The 18,304-nt window shown below is 42.8% G+C and overlaps 1 protein-coding gene across 1 annotated transcript in view; it reads left to right on the forward strand.

Moving 5' to 3' along the window:
• The window catches only part of fndc3a (fibronectin type III domain containing 3A), a 46,047-nt gene that overhangs the window by 6,287 nt on the left and 21,456 nt on the right, over positions 1–18,304 (forward strand). The window contains exon 3 of the mRNA XM_061072687.1: positions 8,860–8,935. Within this exon, the coding sequence (XP_060928670.1) occupies positions 8,860–8,935 (76 nt within the window). The remainder of the gene's footprint in view (positions 1–8,859; positions 8,936–18,304) is intronic.

The following is an 18,304-nucleotide window of genomic DNA, read 5'->3' on the forward strand; positions in this document are numbered from 1 at the left end:
ATACAAAGTTAGTTGCGTACAGCTGGCTTATGGCTTTATTACTTCTATACAAAGTTAGTAGCGTACAGCTGTTAACATCCGTTACATAAGTTTTTCTTTTTAAATGCACTAGTTTCAGATAGGTACTTGGTATCAGTATGCAAAGTTCAGGTTTCTGAATCAGTACCTTGAAGGGAACATGGTATCAGAACATCTCTAGTAAGGATCCAGTCCATAAGCAGTGCCTACTCTGCTTTTGTTTCAAAGAAATACTGTCAGTACTAAATGTTATGCATTGCAGTCTCAGGGTCATTTTAATCGCTCTATGATTTTAAACAATGCTGTGTTGGTGCATGTCTTGACAAAAACATGGTTTCTTACTTCTTTTATTACCTTTGAGGAGATGAGATTGAGTATTTGATAGCCAGGGTTTGCAAGGTTAAGACTGATGTCTCCTGTTTGGTATTCATTAATTTTTTAGTACAGGTGTGGTGGCTCATAAACAAGCGCATATACCAGAGTCTCGGGAGCACAGAGACGAGGACTGTAATTTGTCCTAACTAGGTTTCTGACATCTGTATTGATTGATCTTTGGTTCCGAAATGAATATTAACCTTTTGATTTCTGTTCATCTTTAAGCTTTATTAGTTTACGTATTAAAGGTTTTAGTACCTTTTAATCATTTCGGTACAAATGCTTGATGCACATCTTTTTTCTCGTTGTGTGGTTTAAGCGTTTCTTCGACTAAGATGTAGCTTGTGTGTCTGAGGAGGTGTGTAAATATCATGACAGCTGCAGAGTGAGGAGCAGGAACCACTGGAGGGGTCTGCGTGGGCCTGACAGAGCGAGGCGGGGCTGCGGTGACAGTGAAGAGGATTCACAGCGATGTCTGACCCCTCTGATTTTGACCTTTTTAGGTGGAGAAGCTACAAGGACACCTCATTCTTTGTTCTCTGTTTCTCGATCCCAGTCTCGGCTTGGTATTAACGCTCTGTTGGACCAATTATTCTGAGTCACAGAGGAAGCTGTTGTCTTGCGGTCATTACCTGAGATGATTCCTTTTTAGAGATGACTTTGGGTACAGTATGATTCACTGCTTCCATCCATTTAAGCCCCTCTCATCCCGAAGTTCTTCCTGCTCTTGCCATTTGGTTTGAAGCTAAATTGGTAACAGATGAATCAGTCTGTTTCTGTCAATGTTTAAGCCTAGCTAATGGCTTATGTACTTAGCTGTTGTCTGTGCTGATGGTTATGTATATATTCTTCCATTTGGTTCATTACTGCTTTTCATTAGCCCTGTCATTTAATGTTCCTGTGCTCTTTGTGCTTGTGTTTTTATGTTCCACTGCTTTGAGGGTTTTAAAGTCTGTGTCTGTAACCTGACAGCATGTAAGTGATAAAAACACTTTGGAGAGAAAAATATTCGATAAGCCTCTAGTATAAATGCTCAATTGGAAAGCACTGCTCCTTGGTACAGACTTGCTGCTTAGCAGTTTCAGTAAGAAACATTTTACTAGTTAATGTCAAAGCTTATGGGGTAATATGTATAATGACAAAATATAAATTCTGACATATTCCTATTCATGCCAGATTCCAAGTCTTCTGTGGGATAGGATGAGATTTATAGATCTGATGTTTACTCCGGTCGTGTGTGAGAACACCCGGCAATGAATAGTAACAACATGAATTGAACAGGGAGCACACAGCCATGAGTGTGTGGTCTGCTTGTGGCTTCGTGCCATGTGTGGGCTAATGTTACTGTGGGATAGTGAGACCTCACTCCCGACTCAGCCGTCTTTCGTGCTGGCCTTGTAAGCTATAGCCAGACACAGGAGACAGGGCCCTGGACCCATGCCCCTTATAAGTTGCCAGAGGGCCTGAGATGTTGTGACAAAAATGCAGCCCACTCATTTTCTCTCCTCGTCAGCCACTGATTCATCTGTGAAGATGGGGGTGAGCCCACTATTTGTCAGCTATTGTGAGGAGGTGGACAGAGCGTGACTCAGCAGTGTTTAGGACACTTTCTTCTAAGCCAGTGAGACAAACCATACAAATTTACAGAATAGATACAAGTGCTGTCCGAGTAAATCAGTCTATTGATCTGAGCACCACTCAGTTACCATTCATTTCTGACTGAATGGTCTATTGAAACATTTAATCTGCTTTAAGACATGGACTGAATTCCGGACTTTCTCCTGAAATGTTCTCAAGAGACTGTATGTGAGAACACAAAAGTCCTGACCCAAATTTTCCAGAGTTAATCTCTGAAAACAGCTTTACAGAAACCAGTATTGCAGGTGATCAACATATTCTGCTGAAAGCTAAAAACCATTATAGATCAACATTTGTCCACATGTGTATATTTAAACATGTATATCCAAGAGGAGCACATAAGACATCATCACTTAAAATTACTAAAATGCAAGACTACCTGGACTTTGCCTCGAGCACGTTGACTAATCAAACAAGAACCTTCGCCAGGAAGCTGACCTGGAACCCGAGGACAACTCTTAACACGAGTACAAAGTGTCCTCGCTTTGATGCGAGATCGCTCTGGAACAGTTACACCAAGTGCAGCACTTCACAAGTCTGGTCTCTGCGGTAGAGGAGCCAGATGGAAGGTGCTCCTGAAGAGAAGAAAGGCACATGACAGCATGTCCGGAGGTTGCAGGAATTCATGTGAAGTTTGCCAAAGGCCTGAGGCGAAGGATACTGTGGTCTGCTTTGACAAAAAGTAATAGATCAACCGTAGTGGAGGGCTCTGTATCAGGACCACCTCAGTCCATCACCTCTTGCACCAGCTCCACCGTGAAGCCTGGCGATGTTAGCATCAGACGAAAGGAATCAAAGTCCACAGAGAAGAGAGAAATGAGGCTCGAGTAAAATCCTTATTTATTTGGATGCTGACTGGTATTAAGCAGGACAGTAATCCAAACCGTGCACCCAGACTCAGAGTATGTGCTTAGATAACATTTTGTGGTTGCTCGGATAAATACAAATAACAGATTATCTCCTCTGTGAATTAATATTTCTAAAAAGATAATTAATATTTACATGGGCGTCCCTGCCAGTTTTTGTCCAGCTATCCCATCATGCAATATTTCCAAGAGAATCTGGTGGGAAGAGGATCATCAAATTGCCTTGAATTATAATTGAACAGCTAAGCATATGCCATCAGCTGTGGGGAGACTGCGTTAGTGCCTGGCTAGTTCTGACAGTGGCAGGATTTTCTCCGTCATTTGCCTCCAGTTTCCTGTCCACGCAGCTGCTGTATCACATCAACGCACAGTAAACAATTAAGAGGAACAAATAGTGAGAAACCTGAACTCTGAGTCACCATTGGCCAAGAAATGTCAGAGCTAACAGCCATGAACACACAGAGTGGTCCCATTCTCCTGGGTAATAAAGCACAGCAGTGGCCACCTGTGTGACCGTGTGTACTAATTGATCTGCAATCTCTTTGCACATGGCTCCCGCAAGGACATAAATCTTTACAGTGGTGGGAACAAGATATATAAACATCCCCTCCTATAAATTTGTAGAAGTGCAGGGGATTTTCGTTGTTCCTGTTCTCTTAATGCACGAATCTCCATCCGGTGCTCTGCTCAAAAGATCATCCTTGTTGAGAATGTGACCAGGAAAACATTGCACGTTGCAGTGCTTAGTCATCTGTGTGAAAAGTAACCTTTGCAGTATCCTGGCAATGTTTCCAGGTCTTTCCAGTGCTGCGGCACTTGGCAAAAAAACTGTCCAACCTGGTTCAGCTTTTGCTGCAACGCAGTGTTTTGTCATGTGTAAAGGCACCGTGTTGGCCAATCACACGTGTGCGAGTGGCGAGCAGGCCTGTTCCTCCAACTCGGCGGTTGCTATTTCACTGTCACCGGTACATGAAACAACACACTCCCACCAACGCAGGCCCTTGAACTGTTTTAGCACTGAGCAAGTGTCTGTCTGAAAATGTGGCGTAAGGTTAACTGTGACTGACAGTTGCCTCAGGCGAGTGGAGTTATCAGAAGAGGAACCAGACTAATCTCAGAATTTGCTTATTTTTCACTGTGGCACATTTCCCTGGCAATTATCTGTCAATACAATATGTTTTGTAACATTTTGAGTCAATTCTTATTAAAGAGAAACAGTGAAGACAGTGTTACCAGTAAAAATCAGAACATTTTGGCCAAGACCCCATTTCAGTACCAGACTGTTTATGCAAATTGTTCTTAAAAATACCAGCCTCCGTTGTTGCAGTAAGTATGAGGAGAAATGAGAGCAAGTAATTAGAAAAAAGGTGCTTTCTCTTCCAAAGCCACAGCAGGGGGGTTGCTTGTTTTGTGTATTTTAGTGGGTTTTGTATATTTTAGTGGGTTTTGTTGTTCATTTGCTGAATGCTATCTGAACTGTCTGTCACTATCGACTTCGACAGCCACTCTCCATTTTTGTTTTTGGAGACACTGAAATTTTACCGCAGGTATTGGCAATATTTATTTCAGATATAGGAGCCTTAGTCTATAATTTCTAGTCTGTAGTTCACAAGTCCAACATAATCGAAACAATTGATTGTTTTTTTTTATTTGATCGGTGTAAAATTTATAACATTTACTTTGCATTTTCATAAATACAGTTCACATCAGATACCTCGTGTATTTTGGCACCTGATCTTTCCTTCTACCCGCCATATTCATCAGAATCCTTAAAGTCAGCTTCAATCATTTTACAGAATGAATTAAACAGAAGGTTTTCATATTGAGGAGGATTTTGATGTTCCCCCTGCGCAGTGGTATCAGTGATGCACAGTAACTATTAACTTGGCACATGCTGATCGAGTGATCACCGCTGTCGCTTTAAGGACCATTTGTTAAAATGAATGAGGACAGATGTTACAGAAGCCCTGTTTATTGTGTCGCCGCACAAATAGTGTCTCTGTTTTGACAGTCAGCGGGCTGCTTTGTGATCTTTGGAGACGGTGGAGAACTCGAGGCTGCAATTGTCGGCAGCATCGGAGCTCCGCAATTGAACTCCCACAACCTCATCTCCTCTCGCATCGATCGGAGTATTAAGAGAGGGTGTATGGCATGTCGCTCTGTGAATGGGAGAGAGAGAGCCAGGGGAGAGTATGAGGGGGAGGGAGAGGAAAGGAGGGAGGGAGGGAGGGACGGTAGCGTAGTCGTGTATGTCAGCCTCAGAAGCTGCGTGGGTCGCTCAGCTCCCTCACGCCATTGTTGTTGTTTTGAAAAAAGGCAGAACAAAGGACTCCCCACGCTATGGAACCCTTAAACCATTGCCGGCTCAGCTGTGCAATGATCACACCCTGATGGAATGCTATTGAAATTAAGCATTAAGGAGCCACAGCAGGCATTAACAGAGCTGGCACCGGCACACTGTCAGTGACTGAGGCAAGAAGCAAACTGAGGCATCATCCAAAGTCCTTCTCCTTTTTCGATCCTGTTTTCCTTGGTTCATTCGCCTCCTTTTTCCGGAGAGTGGCCGCTGCTGATAAGGTTTCAGTGCCTTCGGTAAAGGTTTGGTGCGGACATCGCCGTGGCTTATTTGTTGAAGGGGTTGCTGTGGATACTGACGGTAGGGAGGCAGCGCCGGAGCTAGAGGATAGAGCGAGCGAGCCGCCTGCTGCAGAGCGCGCCGCTATGGAGCAGATGAGGCTGAACCCGGCGAAGCAAACATGAGATTCACGCCACACTTTCTGTGAAGGCAACATCCAGCACAGGAGACCGAGCCCCATCTGCTTACAAAGCTCCGGCTGCACTCCACGCCTCTCTCCTGCTTCTTCCTGGATTTTGCTCAAGAGTTGACGGAAGCGGAGGGTTGTAAAGGATCAGCCCAGCCAGATGTGCTAGCTACGCCGGTCATGTGATTTCTCATGAGGGTTGGTTGAAGTGGTGGAGGGTCTCGTAGACCCTGGAGCATCATTTTCTTTTGCTGTGACTGCGTGAATAGCGACGCCTGAATGAGAACAAGCAATGCGGGCAACAGTAAGTAGCAGTCGGATCTTTTGCAAGCCAGATTTCCTTCTTTTTGATTTCATTAACCGGCAGTGAATGTCACTGTGTCATGTGTATATTTTGAATGTAACTTTCACCATAAAGATCAGATTGGAAAAACAGAGAAATAAATCCGGGGGAGGGTGTTTACCTCACACTGGAGGTGGTGGACAACAAACGTATACACGCACCCGGCTGTGAAGTGCCGAGACTTTGATTCAATCAGACCTCCCTTGCCCCTGAACACCCCCACCCACTTCCAGCCCTCCCCCACCACCACCACCACCACCACCATCTACACTTGCTGCTGACGCTGCTTGTGTGGGTGTGTATGAACATATGAGCTTCTGTGTGTGGCAGTCAAAGGGCTCTTTCCTCTCCCTGCCGAGCACATGAATGGGAGCAGTGTCAGAGATGGAGGTGCTGATGATTTCTGTGCTTGAAGCCAGCCGTGTCCAAAGCCCCGTGCCGGGGGAGTGTAGATTCTATGACGGCGACTTCCACAAGAGCGAGGTAACCGGCGCTCACACACAGTATACGTGGGTTCTCTTGGCGTTTTATCAGGATGAGGAAACTGATGGATTTGAGATGATTAGGAGGATTTTCATTAACATCATCTGACTGGTTGAAAAAGTGTTTGTCTCCAGGTCTGTTTAAAAATTGTCATCACATTTGCTTATTATTAAAAGAGGTGGCTTTGTGAGAGACATTTAATGGTTTGAAAAGTTGGACGTATTTCATGAGGCTTCCTCTTATTCAGTTCTGACGCTCGGGTGTGTTGTAGTGATTTAAAGAAGCAGGTGTGCGGTAGCAGCGGTGAACTCTCTGAATGGTGTGAGATAAAAATAGTAAAGGGGTTAGGGTTAGTTTAGGTTAATGGTTTTAGATTAAAAATGCATGTACAGTCTGGTAACTAGAGGCAGTTTATCTCTGTACTCCATTACTAGATATGAGCACAAATTGTCAAGTTATAAATCACGATTCCTTTCACAGTTTTCATTTAAAATATTGACACAAGCAACACTTTTGTATTCCAGCAAAAAAAATAATATTTAAACCTTTTTCTTACAAGTAGTCTCAGTGTCAAAGGATTACAGACTCTTGTAGTAATAGTTACTAAGCTAATTTTTCCTGGACATTAATATTGGGTATGGACAGAAACAGTCAAGCTATCGAACATGATTATTGACAATTTTAATTTGACATATTTACCTTTTCTTTGCTGTCATTAGCTGCCTGGGTTTTGCTTGATTTGTCTGTAGCCAACATCTGTTGAATGTCCCTGGAATATACAGGTTACTGTCTTTTAATCTAGTAATCATTAGGTTTAGAGGATTAAGGTTAATGGTTGTAGCTTTTATATGCATGTTTAGCCCAATAACTAAAGAGGACAGATTTTTTTTTTTTCTGGTATCAGGTATAAAATAAAACAGTCAAGTTATAAGTCATTATTCAGTTGAGATGGTATTACAAACTATAAATTGTGTTAAATGTTATAAACACAATCACTTATTTAAAACTTGCAGGCAAATAGTTTTATATTTTTTGCCATTTTAGAAGACGAATGAATTCACATCTTTTGCTGCCTTCAGGCAACATCTGTTCAATATTCCTGGAATATACACATTAAATACAGCTAACAGACTTTCGTCCCTAATTTCGTTTGGCAGAGATAAAAGTACGTTTACGTCAAGTGTCAGTTCAGATTTTTCCCTTTTTATGAGATTCATTTAAAACTGTGCAGCTGTTTTAGTTTTGTGGAAAACAACCAAACCAAAATCCCATGGTTTGAGGTTTGAGGTTGTTTCTTTAACCATTAACTGTATTACTATATTACTTGTATACAATGGTTACATCCCAAATGGACTATTTCCCACCATTTCTCATCTTCTTCCATTTATTGGCTCATTTAAACCATTCATCAGTTCCGTAGTGCGATTTGTATGACCAAAAGTAATTGATAATATCCTACATTGAATTTATTATGAGACTTCTTCACAATCTATCGATTTATCCTGAAATTGTGCTGCAGTTAACACCCCCCCTCTCAGACATGCATGTATTTAAACTACTATTCATAGATTCAATTATCCAGGTATCTCAGAGATTATTGGTATTCCCATTAAGTCTCCCATAGGGAAAAAAAAAATCTATCAGCTGATTTATTTATTTTTTTGCAGTTTAATTCCTGTTTATCCCTCCAGCTGCACAGTCTGCCGCACATATTTCAAGCATGTTGAAGCACTTGTAGCAAGAGCAGACAGCTTTGTGAGTTTTGGTCGTTATTGATACTGTAATATTTCTGCTGCTTGTGCCGGCCTCTGCCTGCGTCCCCTACACATCATTACAGAAAGACTCCAAATGATAGATGGAAAGCAATTTTTTCCTCATACTACTTTCTGGTGACTGTATTGTCAGTGTTTATATCGCGTCAGTGCAACCCAGGCTACTGTTGTTAAGACCAACTGTGTGTTTTTACTAAGGAATGATGCTGCTTTTATTCACACTATAGCGGTGGAGGAAAATTTGCTAACATGTAATTTATCCGTTTACTAACAAGGCTTCAGTTCTAAAGGTCCAATAGGAAATATTCACAAAAGAAACCAAGTCATATTTAGATTTATATGAAGATGGACAATACGTCTCCACTTCCTCCCACTATCCACAAGTTGACCATCTTTATATACAGTGGTTGCATTTGCAGAAACATGCATTCCCTATGTGGTGTTTACTGGTTGCTGTGGTCACTATCAGGTTTTCGAGAAGTTGTGTGGAAGTTGTTTCTCTTCAAGTTGTCACATTCTGTCTCTCTCTCTCTGTCTCTCTCCCTCCCTCAGAAGGAATGAACATATATTGTCTAATTAAACGTCTCTTTGTTTTTCCACAGGTAATCCTGGTGCAGGTAAACCCAGGTGAGGCCTTCACTATTCGACGAGAGGATGGTCAGTTTCAGTGTATCACAGGTGAGAAAGCTACTCTGTCTTTATATTCTTGATTTTAAATGCATGTTGTCAAAAAAATCTAGCTGTAAAAAGATCAGTGGATCACAAAATCTGAATTTCGTATCACACAGAGGTATATTTGCACCCATGTTCATTCATGTTCGTTCAACTCCCGAATCGTCTTTTACTTTAAACCCACAAGAGAGAACATTTATAAAATCATTTGTGCGCCGTTCCCCCAACATTTTAAAATACAAATTGGTCATTGGTTTAACAATTTGTTTTTTACAGTAGAAAAATTACTAAAATCACAACATAGCCAAGTTCAGGAGTTGCATTATTTATAAAAGAAGTTATTTGTCACATCTCACAGCTGTGAATTAAGTGTTGTGATAGAGATGCTTTTACTCTTTAGAGAATTAGAGAAGCTTGCTCGTGTAAGAATCCAACTGGCATCATTTTATTTTGCATTGATAATGAAATGCAAAAATGACCACTCCCTCTAAAATGTGAGTCATATTGCAAACACAAAAGAAACGAATGGAATAGTTTTATCTTAAGTTTCATCCAAGGGCATGTCCCCAATATGAAGACTGTGAAATGAGGAACACTGTATTCAGTAGGCAAACCTCTTCACAAAGCAGAAAAAACTTCAATGAGAGGAGACACACATATATTTTCTGGGAGTTTCCGGGCATCGGGAAAGACGAGCAGCCCCCCTGGTAGCAATCTTCACAGATCTCCTGTATAGTGTGTGGCTCATTCCAAAGGCTTAGTATTTAACTCATGGAAAGCTGAGATATTCATTTGTACAGGTAAATATAGAAAATACATAGAGCTGGGTCATACAGGCGAGGTGAACTTCCCTTTTGCCTAATATTGATTGTTTATCACATAATACGCAAATCAACAATCAAGCAAAATCACATATACAGATTATAAAACTTATGTACAGTGCAATAAGTTGTTTCAATCCGACAACTCTTCACCTGTTACCGAGATTCATGATGTTTACCGTCACACCGGTTCTACAAGTTTAATCATGTGAAGTAATTAATGTAATTAATAAAACTTTGCACGTTGACAATGTTCATCCAGGAACATGGAAGCGAGTTCAGTGGGTTATTGTGTAGATGGGTCCTGTGTGTGGGTGACTGGAGAGGAGCAGAGTCACTTGTTGACTGGCACAGAGTGATGCGTCTCATCCGGGGGGGTAGGGTGCTCCCACTGCTAAAAAAACAAAATTCAAGAAGAAACACTGATAACATTAGCACCTTAAATATGTGTTTTAATAATCTGTCACTACTACTTCATTAACCTACCGCTTGCTGCCTTGCACTCGAGTTTATGTGTTTCTGTTTTATGTTAAGTCTTTTGTTTTATCACTTTAAGGATACGTAGCCACTGTTGTTTGATTGTTCACGTTTTTTTAAATCAAGGTGTGTGTTGAGTATCGAGAATCGTGAAGTGTGAGATAATAATAGGTGTATATATAATCTAATAGACGGCGTCACCTTCACCCCCATTCACTCGTTCTTTTTCCCCTGGTGTTTGCAGTGAGAAAGGGGGGAGGGGTTGACCAGAAAGCACTGATGTATTTTTATTGAAATGACAACAGGATGTTGGTCATGTCTCATAGCTTCCAGGTTGTTTAATGACATAATTGCATCATATGGTTCCAGCCAATAATATGAATAAGTACAGCTGCTACAGCAACCAGGGGTGTGAATCACGAGGCATCTCACGATTCAATTAAATTCTGATTTAAAGCGTTACAGTGTGATTCTCAAATTATTATTGACTCATCTTGATGCATACCCCATTATGCATCAAGATAATGATTCTTTATTTTTTTTCACTCACAACAGAATTAGAATGATTTTAGATTTCTGTTTAACTTAACTTAATGTTGTTTTCTAGAGCAGCAGCAGTACATTTTGTATCAGTCAAAATCCCTTTATAGCCTGCATGCAATATCTCAGTGGAGACAAATTTAAAATGCCAGTAAGATAAGTTATATTCCTGACATCTCAATACTGAGTTCAGTTTAGAAAGAGTGAATAATGCGGACGTCCGTGAGTGTTAGTCTGTGCTCTGTCCTCCTCCGTCGGCTGCTGGTGTGATTCACTGTCGGCAGGTACAGCTGCTGGAGACGGGAAGGGGGCGGGCGAGGGGCTGCAATAGCTACTTTACAAGAATTTTAATATTCATGGGAAACTAACATGAACAGACTGAGGCTACATAAAAACAGCTTTCGTTTTATCTTCTCCATAACAGATTGCTATTAGCTTAACAAGTACGCTGCAGACTGCGCACCGCTGCTCTACTTTTTCTGCTTTTTACCGAGTTGACATCAGCTCGAGCTTGAAGTTACCTTGAGTTTACCTGGTTCCCTCCACTGAGGCCTCTCTGCCCTGCTGTCTTAATGTTTGTGTGTTTGTGCGTGTGGGTGGTGGGTGTAGCGTGTTTTACTGAAGGCCCGACCCTTGTCCACAACAATGTTTATGCCGGTTTTGTTAGAACTGATGGGTTTAATTACAAGTGTGCACCTACATTTAAAATAATCGCTCCACATTACCGGCATTCACAGACCACTGCCTTACCCACTCTCACTGAGACCTCAGCGTTCTTCTCTGGTATTTGACCGAAGGTTGACGTAGACTTTATCACCACCTACCAGCTTTCAATCTCTTCTTTACATCAAGAAATTTCCACACCTTTTAATAACAGAAGTACAAAATGCTGCTAGACTTCAGAAAATGCACAAAATGTACCACCACCTTCATTCTTTTAAGTAAACAAACGTTTACCTTTTCCCAGCAACATTTCCCCTCCAGGAACCTCATACTCTTGTGTTGAATCAACCCTATGTGTTTCCTGCATATCCTGTTTTGTTTGACAGGTGATAAAAATGATTTGTGTCCTGTTATACCATCACAATGCAAATTAAACATACTGTAATTACAGTGTGTGTTGCTGGAGGAGGAAACGATGGTGTTAGAGTAAAGATGTGTTACTCGTCTAATTTGTCCTCTTGGCTGTCATTTCCTTGTTCCTCTATTGTTGGTGGTTCTGTTTGTCTTTGTGACAGCAACAATGCCGTCTGGCTCCAACATGTCGCTGACATTGGGAACAGAAGACAGCTGGAGTAGTTGTAGGAGGTAGAGCTGTTCGCTCATAATTTTAAAATGATTATGATCAAATCCAGTTTCCCTGGAAAACATTGATCTGAAGACAATTTATGTTTATGGGTTACTCCACAGACGCTTTCTGTGAGCTCACAGCCACAATTTTTTTTCTGATAAAGGAAGATAAAGGATGTCAGTGTAATAAAAGGTTTGTTTGATACTCGCAGTGCTCAACATTTTAGCATAAATCCACTGACCCATGTATAAACTAGTGCTCACTGTGGAAGACTCTGATATTTCTTGTCTGCTGATTTTGACCATGCTTTGTGGTGTATATGAATAACAACAGGACAATAGGCCTCAGGCATCCATGTTTAGTTAACAAAGGAGCCAAAGCAGAAATGTAAAGTGATGCTGCTCAGGCAAGAAGCCATCATACGGCTTGCTCACACCGGGGCTCTTCTTCTTACTCCTGTCTGACTGAGCTCCCACACCGGCCCCCCATTACGAGATGAGTAAACCCTCTTAATAGGGAGCGAGCATACATAGTCTCTCCATCAGAGGAGAAACAAAGAGCTGAGAGGTGCCACATAGATCAGTGTGACTGCTACTAACTGGCCTGTCACAGGGTGCGCTCATCTCCCTGTGACGTGAATAGAGGGATGACTCACCGCTTGCGGTGCAAGGAGGGAGGAAGAAGAGTGTGCGTGCGGGCGGGTGAGCATGCATGCATGTCTGCGCATGTGGTGGTTGGTTGGTTTGATTTGTTGTGTGTTTGCAACAACAGACTATCCCTGTTCACTTGTCTGTTGTGCATATGCATGCTTTCACCTTTAAATGTAGTATGTACTGACAGGTACATCATGACACAGTTACAAAACCAGGATGATCTGGTTTACACGCATGTCCTTCTGGATGTGCGCCATCCCACAACAGTTTGTTTATTCAATCATGTATTTTTAGCAGTTTAATGTGCATAACAGCTTCGTATTAGTGCATGACAGCCTGTTTAATAGAAAGAGACATTCTTGTAAAATGCAGTTTGAGGCTTTTTCATATATATGTATATATTTCTATCTGCCTTGGAGGAGGGGCCTTTAGCGAGGGCGGCTAATTAGAGTGGCCATTAAGCAACTTCTTGCTCGCCATCCTCCTTGCCATAATGGGGGTTCTGTACGTGAGTGGACAGTCCCTCATAGCTTCAACCAGGGTCGGCCCCTCTCAGCATCTGCCACTGTAGATTTGAAGGCTCTATCTCTGGCACCAAGCATTGGACCACCTAATAGGTTTGGTGACTGATGACGCAAGTCTGCATCAGGACCATTGGGTTGATTAGATCCACTTCTTTATCTGACTTAGCATGCCGGTGATTCACATCACTTTGGATGATTCAGTCTCTCGTTGATGGCTGACAGCACCGTCTAGTTCCACTGGGTTTATTGAGCCTGATAGAGATGTGCTTTCTCCCACAAAAGACAAGGCAAGGCTCAATACTGCCTGTGTGTGTCTGCATGCATACACCTGGCTCAGTGTGTGGCCCTGGTTCCAGTGTCCTCTGGCTTTTCTCCCTGTTAGATACTGGTTGGTCAGCCAGCTCATCTGCCTACTCGTCCCTCAGCACTGATACCATAGCTGTGAAATACCTCGTGTCATTCCTGATAGTGCAGCAGATATGCTTAGTCTATTTTCTATCGGAGGGACTTAGAGCTGTCATGTACCCTGTGTCTGATACTGAGCAGGCAGGATGTGCACTGTTGAACATCTGACTATGTGGTGAGTTGGTATCCATACTGTCGATACACTTGTATAGTTAACTGGAAGTTAATTTTAGAAATCTCTTCCGCTGTATTTGACATTTCTACATTGATATTCAGACTCATAAATGTAGCTAAATGTACCGTTTCTATAAACAATTATGAATCGGTTGACTGAAGCTGCTGTGCTGCATCACGCATTCGAACCTTTGTAAAAGTTCAGTGCAAGACTTGTTAAAGTAACTTTAGCAGGGTAGTGTTGTCTGTGAGTCAAAATCAAAAGCAACATGTCTGACAACACCGATAATAACCGTTAATCAAATGTTTGACAGGAAAACACTTGGTGTTCCCTGATCTTTGATGAAATATCTATTTGACGATAAGCAATGCTTTTATAGAATTTTTATAGAATCCCTTGGCACCTATTCGCTACATCCCAGCATTTTATCTTGGCCCAAATATCAAGATACATGTTGAGTAGTCTTTCAAGGGAGAGAACAGATAAAATACTCATAACCATCATGAAACAGTGGGTTTCCACTGGGGGACACGTGGCACACAAATTGTGCTTCCAGTGCAGTCAGTCAATTTATTTTAACTGGGAACACAGCACATAAAATTACATGGGTTTGCATGATCATATCCATTCTGACTAGCCCCATGTGCACAGTTGTGGTATGGCTGCATGTTTCCTCACCCCCGGCGCCGTCTTCCAAACAGAACTCATGACATATGGTTCACATAATTGCGCTGCCAACATCAGACACAATGGCCACATTAGCACATAATTTTTTTATACTCGCCGCCCTCCCCGTACACAACTTCAAGGACATGTACACAAACATGCGAGTGTAGACGCACACACAGGCACTGTTCATTCAGAGCTTCTGCAGCGAGTAGCTCTATGAATGACTGAGCTTGTGACTCATTCTCCCATTGCTGCGTTGATACCAGGGGAGAGGGAGAGAGAGTCTAAAGAGGATCATAGAGGATGATGAGAGGGAGGGCTGTTCCAAAAAAAATACCTTTTTTGTTTTTTCGCCAAGTTTAGTCAGGGGATGGAAAGTCCATCGCAGGGTGATTTCATACCCACTCGTATCGTCTAATTTCTTTAAAATCACGAACGCCACCGGGTGTGTGAAGTGTACATCGTGTTGAAGCAGGAGACAGTCATTTGAGAGCGTTATCGTCATGTTCAGAACTGAGCCAAATAACTCGTTATTGAAAAGGAGAAGAAAAATAAATCCCTGCCCCTGTGGTCATGGCTCTCCTCTTGTTCTGGGTCCGCCTGGCTGAGAGAAGCAGAAGCAGCAGCAGCGGCGTCTGATGTTCTGTAATAAGCTTAGGCATGAAGGTTACTGATTTCCTCCCCTCCTCTAAAACGTCACTCACGCTGCTGGGATTACAAGAGCCACGCAGGAGCCTTGAAATATCAGGAATTTAGACAAAAGGTTTCTCTCACCTAAAAAGAAAATAGCCGATCTAATTAAATTGTTCCCTTGTTTACTGTACAGCTTTCTCCCTCAGGCTCTGGTTTGCACAGTGATCAATAGCAACGCTCTGTTTTCTCTTTTTCCCATTGCGTCCCTCCTCGTTCTGCCTGGATCGGTGGTGCTGGTTGGACTGGCAGCCTGGTCATGGCTCCACAATCTACTAATTGAATGCTGCACTTATTGCAAATCACTACCCAATTAACGGCTGGAAGATCTTACCTCCGTCCGAGAAGGATGTGCCGAAGCAGAAAGAGAACAATTTGCCACAGAGTCGTCACTAAAATAAAAAAATCAAGGTTAAGGCTTTAATCTTGGAATTTGTTGCCTGTAATTTAATGTAGCCCGTGTCCCTGGCTGAGTTGTAATTATGAAACCCCGTCAGTCAACCTGCTTGCCCTCCCTCGCCTATTCTTCATGTGGATGGAGACAATTTATTAGCTCTGATTAATAATCAAGCCTGCTCCATCTTTATAGGCTCACAGTTCATCATGTTGCCATTCACAGCTTATTGAGAGCTCCCATATGACACCACACCGTCTCTCCTTCTGCCGGTCTTACTCCTGCCTTCTCCAGCTGTGTGCTCTTCCCCCCCGCTCTCATCTTAATCCAGCCAGCCGCTGTCTAGCCTGTCTTCCCCGCTTCTTTTTATTCTCCGGATCTAATTGAGGGTTTATTTGTACATCTGATTAAAGCTGGCAGTCTGCTCGGATTGATGCTGCCAAGTTCCGTCTGTTTGCCGCACGCCTCATAAGACCTGTGTGAAGTCCCACTTAGATCTCTCTTTGTTGCGATCTCTTAACCATTTTCAGAGGAAGCAAGTGGGAGTCTCACCACCCTCGCACATCTGTGTTAGAGTGTGTTTTTGTGTGTGGACATGTGTCCGTCCTTTTCACGAGTCTCTCCCTCTGCTTGTTCACCCAACCCAAACAATTATCCCCATCTCCCTGCCATAACCTCGCGCCCCCACTTGACTCAAAAGCGAGTGCACCAGTTATGAGTTAAGATCCTGTTGGCCTGCCAGGGGGGGGGGGGGGGGCGGAGAGGCGAACAGGGGTTGTGTGATGTTGACAGGAGATGATGGTGCTCCCAAAGTGTTACCTAGCCTCTATTTACACTGCTAGAATGGGCAGCGTGTTTGTGGCTATTCTTGGCTCCGTGGCAGCCTGCTGTTTTGTGGAGGAGGACTGATGTTTTTCCCGTGGCTGCTTCCTCTGGAAGGTTGGTCCTCCACGGCCACGTCAGCACAACCAATGCTCCAGTTGACTCAAGGGGGGAGGGGAAGGGGGAGGGGGAAGAGGGATGTGGCCTTTTCCATCTGATCTCTGTCAGCACTCGTGCGTCAGTCTGATGTAAAAGAGTGGATGTCCCCCCCTTCCTGATTCTCCGCCCATCCTCTCTTCTCTCTTTTTCCTTCTCTTTCTCACTCTCTCAGATGTGTGTGTGTGGTTGCGTGACTGTGTGTGTGTTTGTGTGACCTCCCTCACCCTATGCTTTCTGCTGGACCTCTTCTCCCTATGTCCTCCAAGTAAGAACACACAATGCCTTTCATTCTAAGTGGAAAAACAGTGATATATAGCAGTGAAGAGTTAAAAAAGATTGTGATTCATAAGATTTCCTAGTTAGTCAGCATCAGCTGCAATAACCAGATTTGCCTGAGGGACCATTCATATGTTGTGTGGCTAAAAACACGTGGAAAACGCCAGCAATGCCCCTTTCATCCAAGGTTATTGGCTGCACCTGCCCTTTAAGCAAACTGAAAGAGGAGCTTCATTTGCACATTGGGAGGTCAAAGCTTATTTCAGAATTGATCAAGACCATTTTAACCTTCCTCTGCGAAAGGTTGGTCTGAGTATCCAAAAAAACTAAACTTCCACCGTGAAATCAGTGGACTGCCATAGTATTATTTGTCCCAGCGGTTTCATAATTTGAGCCTAATTTGAGCTGGCAGATAAAATGGCAGAGATTTGAGCCTTTCACAGACATATTGGTATCAACGTCTCCCGATATGTGCCATTATGAAAGCTATCGTTTAACATGCGTTTTTCCTCCTAATATCTGTTGCACACATCCGCCAGGCCCTATTCATAATTAGCTTTTATTAATATATAATAGTCTTATACCACTTAATTTTGGAATTGTGCAGAATCCTTTTCTCCTCTTTTGTGTGTGCTGTCTCTCTCACAGTGTCAAAGGCCCATCAAAACATTCATAAACGTATAACCATCCTCTGCAGGCAGGTAGACTTTGGTTTAACATTGCTAGATTCCTCTCTGGCTTGGCGCGTTGTGGCGACCAGCATTAACTTCTCTCAGGTGCACATGATGGCGTAGTGCATGCACGTGCGCAGACGTTGCTACATTCGAGCCTCCCCCTTAATCGCTCATCACGACGGTGCACAGCAGCACCTGCCTATTAGCTTGACAGACTTTATTAGTCTTAAAAGTGAGTGAAGCTAACAATACACACTTTGAACTCCCACTCAGGTGACATTGTAATCTGAAATCAATGGGTCCTGAGGCTGTGTGGCTGCCTTGATTCAGACTGAGCTCTCCCATGTTCCCCGAGTGTGGGAATAAAAAAAAAGGGAAGGGAATTTCACAGCTAGGTAGGGAAATGACTCACTGCCTATTACTCTGCTGGCTCTTTGCCCTTTTGATTTCAGTTTAAGAGCAGAACCTGCAATCTGTCTTGTCCAGTGAAGTTTATTAGCAGGTAGACTAATGCAGTATGTTCCCAATGATTTTTTTAAACCAGGATAACGAGAGTGTGATAAATTGTGGGCGCATCTTCTGTCTTCCATTTTGTTTGTTTGTTGTAGTTGAAGAGTCAGGTGTTTGGGATCAATGTCCTGTACCAGAACATTATCTGTAACTTTCAGTAAATAAGGTTGCTGTCCTCCGCAGCGCACACTTACAGTTTCCCCCTGAGAGGTGGAGCTTGGACTTCAGCACCTGAAGGGTGGTGCTGAGGGTTAGAAGTGGGAGGTTTCAGTCACTCATTGCACAAGCCAGCTCC

This window comes from Limanda limanda, chromosome 6 (assembly GCF_963576545.1).
Source record: "Limanda limanda chromosome 6, fLimLim1.1, whole genome shotgun sequence".
Lineage (NCBI taxonomy): Eukaryota > Metazoa > Chordata > Actinopteri > Pleuronectiformes > Pleuronectidae > Limanda > Limanda limanda.